This window comes from Salvelinus sp. IW2-2015, linkage group LG18 (genome assembly GCF_002910315.2).
Source record: "Salvelinus sp. IW2-2015 linkage group LG18, ASM291031v2, whole genome shotgun sequence".
NCBI lineage: Eukaryota > Metazoa > Chordata > Actinopteri > Salmoniformes > Salmonidae > Salvelinus > Salvelinus sp. IW2-2015.
Genome location: NC_036858.1, coordinates 30490683 through 30498208, shown reverse-complemented (window position 1 = coordinate 30498208; position 7526 = coordinate 30490683). Strand labels below are relative to the sequence as shown.

The 7526-nt window shown below is 42.0% G+C and overlaps 1 protein-coding gene across 1 annotated transcript in view; it reads right to left on the bottom strand.

Annotated features, from left to right (window-relative positions):
- haao (3-hydroxyanthranilate 3,4-dioxygenase) overlaps nt 1-6733 on the bottom strand; it is a 15654-nt gene extending 8921 nt beyond the window's left edge. Inside the window, exons 1-6 of the mRNA XM_070448421.1 lie at nt 6504-6733; nt 6078-6156; nt 4908-4991; nt 4661-4767; nt 2837-2926; nt 2692-2735 (exon numbers count right to left, since the gene is read on the bottom strand). Coding sequence (XP_070304522.1) covers nt 2692-2735; nt 2837-2926; nt 4661-4767; nt 4908-4991; nt 6078-6156; nt 6504-6592 — 493 coding nt within the window. The 5' untranslated portion in view covers nt 6593-6733. The remainder of the gene's footprint in view (nt 1-2691; nt 2736-2836; nt 2927-4660; nt 4768-4907; nt 4992-6077; nt 6157-6503) is intronic.
- Between the last annotated feature and the right edge of the window lie 793 nt (nt 6734-7526).

Below are 7526 nucleotides of genomic sequence, written 5' to 3'. Positions count from 1 at the left end.
CGAATCCCACCGTACCTTCTCCGCTGTGCAATCTTGTTTCCGAGCTGGTAATGGGTGCACCTCAGCCACTTTCAAGGTACTAAACGATATCATAACCGCCATCGATAAAAGACAGTACTGTGCAGCCGTCTRCATCGACCTGGCCAAGGCTTTTCTCAAATGACTGACTCGTCTGGTTCACCAACTACTTCGCAGACAGAGTTCAGTGTGGCAAATCGGAGGGCCTGTTGCCCGGACCTCTGGCAGTCTCTATGGGGGTACCACAGGGTTAAATTCTCGGGACGACTCTTTTCTCTGTATATATCAACGATGTCGCTCTTGCTGCTGGTGATTCCCTGATCCACCTCTACGCAGACGACACCATTCTGTATACATCTGGCCCTTCTTTGGACACTGTGTTAACTAACCTACAAACTAGCTTCAATGCCATAGAAGACTCCTTCCGTGACCTCCAACTGCTCTTAAATGCTAGTAAAACCAAATGCAAGCTTTTCAACCGATCGCTGCCCGCACCCGCCCGCCCGACAAGCATCACTACTCTGGACGGTTCTGACCTAGAATACGTGGACAACTACAAATAGCTATGTGTCTGGCTAGACTGTAAACTCTCCTTCCAGACTCATATCAAACATCTCCAATCCAAAATTAAATCTAGAATCGGCTTTCTATTTCGCAACAAAGCCTCCTTCACTCACGCCGCCAAACTTACCCTAGTAAAACTGACTATCATACCGATCCTCGACTTCGGTGATGTCATCTACAAAATAGCTTCCAATACTCTACTCAGCAAATTAGATGTAGTCTATCACAGTGCCATTCGTTTTGTTACCAAAGCCCCTTATACCACCCACCACTGCGACCTGAATGCTCTAGTCGGCTGGCCCTCGCTACATATTCGTCGCCAGATCCACTGGCTCCAGGTCATCTATAAGTCTATGCTAGGTAAAGCTCCGCCTTATCTCAGCTCACTGGTCACGATAACAACACCAACCCGTAGCACGCTCTCCAGCAGGTATATCTCACTGGTCATCCCCAAAGCCAACACCTACTTTGGCCGCCTTTCCTTCCAGCTCTGCTGCCAGTGACTGGAACGAATTGCAAAAATTGCTGAAGCTGGAGACTTACATTTCCCTCACTAACTTTAAACATCAGCTATCTGAGCAGCTAACCGATCGCTGTAGCTGTACATAGTCCATCTGTAATATAGCCCACCAAATCTACCTACCTCATCCCCATATTGCTTTTATTATTTTGCTGCTCTTTTGCACACCAGTATCACTACTTACACAGCATCATCTGCTCATCTATGACTCCAGTGTTAATCTGCTAAATTGTAATTATTTGCTACTATGGCCTATTAATTTCCTTACCTCCTCATGCCATTTGCACACATATAATAAATAAAAACATCACCGGCAACAAGGTCGCTTATGGGCACAAACCTCCGTCGCTGGACTAGACAGGAATGGCAAAAAGTGCTCTTCACTGACAAGTCGCGGGTTTGTCTCACCAGGGCTAATGGTTGGATTTGCGTTTATCGTCGAAGGAATGAGCGTTACACCGAGGCCTGTACTCTGGAGCGGAATCGATTTGGAGTGGAGGGTCCGTCATGGTCTGGGGGCGGTGTGTCACAGCATCATCGGACTGAGCTTGTTGTCATTGCAGGCAATCTCAACGCTGTGTCCGGGAAACTTGCAGGTGGCCCTTGATCGGACAGAGTGGAGTAACATCTCACAGCAAGGAACTGGCAAATCTGGTGCTGTCCATGAGGAGGAAGATGCACAGCAGTACTTAATGCAGCTGCTGGCCACACCAGATACTTTTTGACCCCCCCCTTTGTTCAGGGACACATTATTCAATTTCTGTTAGTCACATGTCTGTGGAACTTGTTCAGTTTATGTCTCAGTTGTTGAATCTTGTTATGTTCATACAAATATTTACACGTTAAGTTTGCTGAAAATAAACGCAGTTGACAGTGAGAGAACGTTCTTTCTATTTATTTGTTTATTTATTATTATAAAAAATGGGGGGGGGGGGGGGGGGGCTCAGTGTGGGTCTTAACTTACTCTTGTCTTTAGAGTTAGAATAGTAGAATACACAAGGTGAAATTTCAAATTTGGTTGTGCATCAGCAGTCATCCAATTAGCCCATATCAGCTAACATTTTTTGGGATTGGTAAATTAGTCTAGCGGCCAGCTATGTAAACCTGTAGTAAGCATGGTCGAATGACTGACCAGGGTGGGCCCATTGATCATCAGTTATCATATTAAAAACTGCAAACATTTGCCTCTACCCTATGGCAAAATGTGTAGACTTGCAGGAAAGTAGCTGTAAAACTGCAAAAAATACATCTGCCCCATGGCAAAATGAGTAGAATTGCATAAAATMAGTTATAAAAATGCAAAATCTTCTCTCCCCCCATGGCGTACTCAGATCCACGAGCCACTGTGGCCATTTATGATGAGTTAAGTTTTTTTGTGGRCCCTATCCCCATGAAAGTTGCCCAGGGCTCTCGGGTAGTAGGATACACCAGCACAGCAAAATATCTACAGACCCGACGTAAAACCACACAAAAATAAAAGGTGGGAAAATCAGGACATAATGCATTTTCAGTCAGTAGAGTGCCAAACTGATGTCAACCTATTGAAGCTCACCATTCCCATTGTGTCATTTTGTGAGATGGGGACTCACCTGGGTTTGGCTTGCCTGTTCTGTGCTGCTCCGACGCAAAAAACCTGAGAAACACAGCATCAGCTGAGTATAACACTGCTGAGCACTAATGTCCATTGCAAAGTGTTGTTTCATGCCAGACTAAAATCAATGATATAAGTCTCACTCTTGAATCACAGGCACCAGCTGGGTCCCCAGGTTTTCACAGTAAAACCATCTCTCAAAAAGGGTGTCTGAAGTGTTGTCCACATAGTACCTGAAACCACAAACAGCCAGGCTTTCATTCAATCTTTCTCTCTCACCCCTCTCGCCCTCTTTCGTGCTCTCTCTTGTAAGGGGGTCAAGGAGAAGAGGACGTGAGGCATGAACAGTTGAAGTTGGACGTTTACATACACTTAGGTTAGAGTCATTAAAACTTGTTTTTCAACCACACCACAAATTTCTTGTTAACAAACTATAGTTTTTGCAAGTCAGTTAGGACATCTACTTTGTGCATGACACAAGTCATTTTCCAACAATTGTTTACAGACAGATTATTTCACTTATAATTCACTGTATCACAATTCCAGTGGGTCAGGAGTTTGCATACACTAAGTTGACTGTGCCTTTAAACAGCTTGGAAAATTCCAGAAAATTATATKATGGCTTTAGAAGCTTCTGATAGGCTAATTGACATTTGAGTCAATTGGAGGTGTACCTGAGGATGTATTTCAAGGCCTACCTTCAAACTCAGTGCCTCTTTGCTTGACATCATGGGAAAATCAAAAGAAATCAGCCAAGACCTCAGAAAATAGCAATTTCCAAACGCCTGAAGGTACCACGTTCATCTGTACAAACAATAGTATGCAAGTATAAACACCATGGGACCACGCAGCCGTCATACCACTCAGGAAGGAGAAGCGTTCTGTCTCCTAGAGATGAACGTACTTTTCTGAGAAAAGTCCCAATCAATCCCAGAACAACAGCAAACAACCTTGTGAAGATGCTGACGGAAACCGGTACAAAAGTATCTGTATCCACAGTAAAATGAGTCCTATATTGACATAACTGCTCCAAAACCGCCATAAAAAAGCCAGACAACGGTTTGCGACTGCACATGGGGACAAAAATTTTACTTTTTGGAGAAATGTCCTCTGGTCTGATGAAACAAAAATTAAACTGTTTGACCATAATGTAGGAAAAAGGGGGACGCTTGCAAGCCGAAGAACACTATCCCAACAGTGAGGCATGGGGGTGGCAGCATCATGTTGTGGGGGTGCTTTGCTGCAGGAGGGACTGGTGCACTTCCCAAAATAAATGGCATCATGAGGGAGGAAAATTATGTGGATATATTGAAGCACCATCTCAAGACATCAGTCAGGAAGTTAAAGCTTGGTCGCAAATGGGTCTTCCAAATGGACAATGACCCCAAGCACACTTCCAAAGTTGTGGCAAAATGGCTTAAGGACAACAAAGTCAAGGCATTGGAGTGGCCATCACAAGGCCCTGACCTCAATCCCATAGAACATTTGTGGGCAGAACTGAAAAAGCGTGTGCGAGCAAGGAGGCCTATAAACCTGACTCAGTTACACCAGCTCCTTCAGGAGGAATGGGCCAATATTTACKCAACTTATTGTGGMAAGCTTGTGGAAGGCTACKCGAAACATTTGACCCAAGTTAAACAATTTAAAGGCAATGCTACCAAATACTAATTGAGTGTATGTAAACTTCTGACCCACTGGGAATATGATAAAAGAAATAAAAGCTGAAATAAATCATTATTTCTACTATTATTCTGACATTTCACATTCTTAAAATAAAGTGGTGATCCTAACTGACCTAAGACAGGGAATTTTTACTAGGATTAAATGTCAGGAATTGTGAAAACTGAATTTAAATGTATTTGGCTAAGGTGTATGTAAACTTCCGACTTCAACTGTAGATGGATAAAGAATGTGTCAGAAGAGTGAGATATAGGTAAAGGATAAGATGACATGGTGGATGGTGATACCTTAAACAGTCTGTCTCTGACTGAAGCCTCCTCCTCTCCACCACCAGCCCTACAGTGTTAGCCAGTCTCTGGGGGGAGTGGGGGATCCGAGCTGGGAGCAGAAACATCTGAGGACCACAGAAGGACATGGGGTGTGTATGACACAAACACGAATGTAACAAATCTGCATAGCTTGATATGGCACTGTCACTTATGTTAAACAGTGGGCTTAGTGAGAGAATCTTGGAATGAATGCCATTTCTCTCACCTCTCCCTCACGGATACACACATCCTTATGTTTGCCATTCTCAACCAACTTCAGACACATGTCCCCTTTCATCTGGTAAAAGAGCTGCATAAAAAAAGACAGGGAGAGGATATGACAGTGAAAAGCAATGACTACGGACTAGAAAAGGTACAGATACAAGATAKGGAGGATGTCTTCAGCTTCAAATCACAGCCAATYGTCCTCACTATGATARGAATGTGCTTATGCTGACCTCCAGTGGCTAGATTATGTTATTGAATATGCATTAACAGTCCTTTGCTTTGTGCTGTAATGTCACCCGTTACACAGTACGAGATAAGGTTGTAGATGATTTGTGAAGCTTATATGTCGTACTTATGAAGACTTTATTTATGCTATATAAAGCCTTTATAAATTGTAGTTTGTTTAAAGTGGGACATTCTCATGCTTCCAAAGATAAAAAAGAGAAACACTTGAACAGGAATTTACTTTGGGCTTCWACTAGACAAATAGCCAGAGCAAATAGTGGTGACCAAAAGGTGACAGTGCAACATTCTTGTGGAATTTGTCCCTATGGTGGTAGGAAGAACTGACTGAGTTTATGTGACAGTATGGAAATGGAACATTTAGAAACAGAACAAAAAGACTAAACGACTGGGTCGCGTCTCTGGCAACCGAACCAATAGAACGWACGACCAGCCTGCTTGGGTAGTAACCTTAGATTTGTGTCGGGACTATATCTCGTGGAAAGATGAAATAGTATGAATAAATTCATCAAAATAAAGTTTTTAATGAAAATATGTCAATCATAATTTGAATATGTTGGTAACCCATTATATAAAAGTGATAATGCCCTTGAAGCCGGTGTTTGGAGGATATACTCAACTTTGTCTCGGGCCTAACAACACCAGTGCCAATATATCCTCCGAACACCGGCTTCTTGGGCATTATCACAGAGGGCCAGGCACATGTGTGAGGAAAGATAATACTGTGGCTGAGTGACTGCTAACTAAATAGCATGGTAGTGTCCTTGCATTTGTTGCTTACTTTCAGGTAGGGACATTGCATAGGGACATTGCATAGGAATTCTATCTCGTAGGTTTTGAATACCATTTTCTGCACTATGAYCGGTCACACAAACTCCACAGCATTTAGCCAATGTGATAGGTGAACAGTGGCATTTCCTCTCACCTCCTCCCCTTCCTCTATGTGGTAGTCCTTTCTGCTGTTGGGACCTCCAACAAACATGATGTTCAGCTGAGAAGAATGCCTTGCGGAGAAAAATAATATAAGCATTCACTTTGCTCGAAATTCATTACCTTTGTCAATCTTTGCCAACATAGGGTAAATGATTACTATTGGACTATTGGACTAGTGTAGATAGTCAGGGGGTAAACAGTACTTGTTACAGCTCAACATGATAATAATATGGTCCCATTTTAAAATAACTACAAATGCTTTATATTAGCTTAAAGAGGATTTGTGAAGCATCTATGATGCATGATATATAAAGGCTTTATAGTTCACTTCGTGGGTCATTACAAGTCTAGCGACACCAGAGTGTTCAACTTAAACTTAAACTATATGTAAATGAAACTAGCCCAGGCTGCTACTCACATYAGTTTGTTGCACACCGGTGGCAAAAAAGCCTTTTCATTCTCWGTAATCCATTTGTCCACGTTCACAACAAGGGGTTTGCCACTCATTATTGCAAACTGATGTCAAAATTGTGTGTTGAATCACTTAGTTCTGCTTTTTCTGTTTCAGAGCTTGATTGAGTTAAAGTCCATTGGATAGCTAGGGGAGGAGTCCAGCATGACGGTGAAAGGTTGCTTACATTTCCACAATAATTAAACTAGTGGGTTTGGTGTGGGTGGTCATATAATAAAAAAGAGGAAACACAGTAAAGTGAAGTGATGAGGGGACGAGGAGGGGTGCACARGTATGAGGAAGCAGGAATCACGTGAGAATGAGCACCGCAGTCTCTGTAGTGTCATAGAATGAACATGAACAAACAATGCATATTATGAAAAGATACAATGAAATAAGTTGTATTTTTGTTTTTATAATGTTTCAMAAACATACAGTACCAGTCAAAAGTTTGYACACATCTACTCATTCCAAGATTTTTCATTATTTTTACTATTTTCTACATTGTAGAATAATCAAAACGAATCAAAACTACTAACACATATGGAATCATGTAGTAACCKAAAAAATATGAAACAAATCAAAATATTTTATATCTGAGATTCTTTAAAGTAGCCACCCTTTGCCTTGATGACAGCTTTGTACACTCTTGGCATTCTCTCAACCAGGTTCATGAGGAATGCATTTCAATTAACAGGTGTGCCTTCTTAAAAGATCATTTGTGGAATTTCTTTCCTTCTTAATGCGTTTGAGCCAATCAGTTGTGTTGTGACAAGGTAGGGGTGGTATACAGAAGATAGCCCTATTTGGTAAAAGACCAAGTCCGTATTATGGCAAGAACAGATCAAATAAGCAAAGAGAAACTACAGTCCATCATTACGTTAAGACATGAAGGTCAGTTAATTGGAACATTTCAAGAACTTTGAAAGTTTCTTCAAGTGCAGTCGCAAAAAACATCAAGCCCTATGATGAAGCTGAAACTCATGAGGA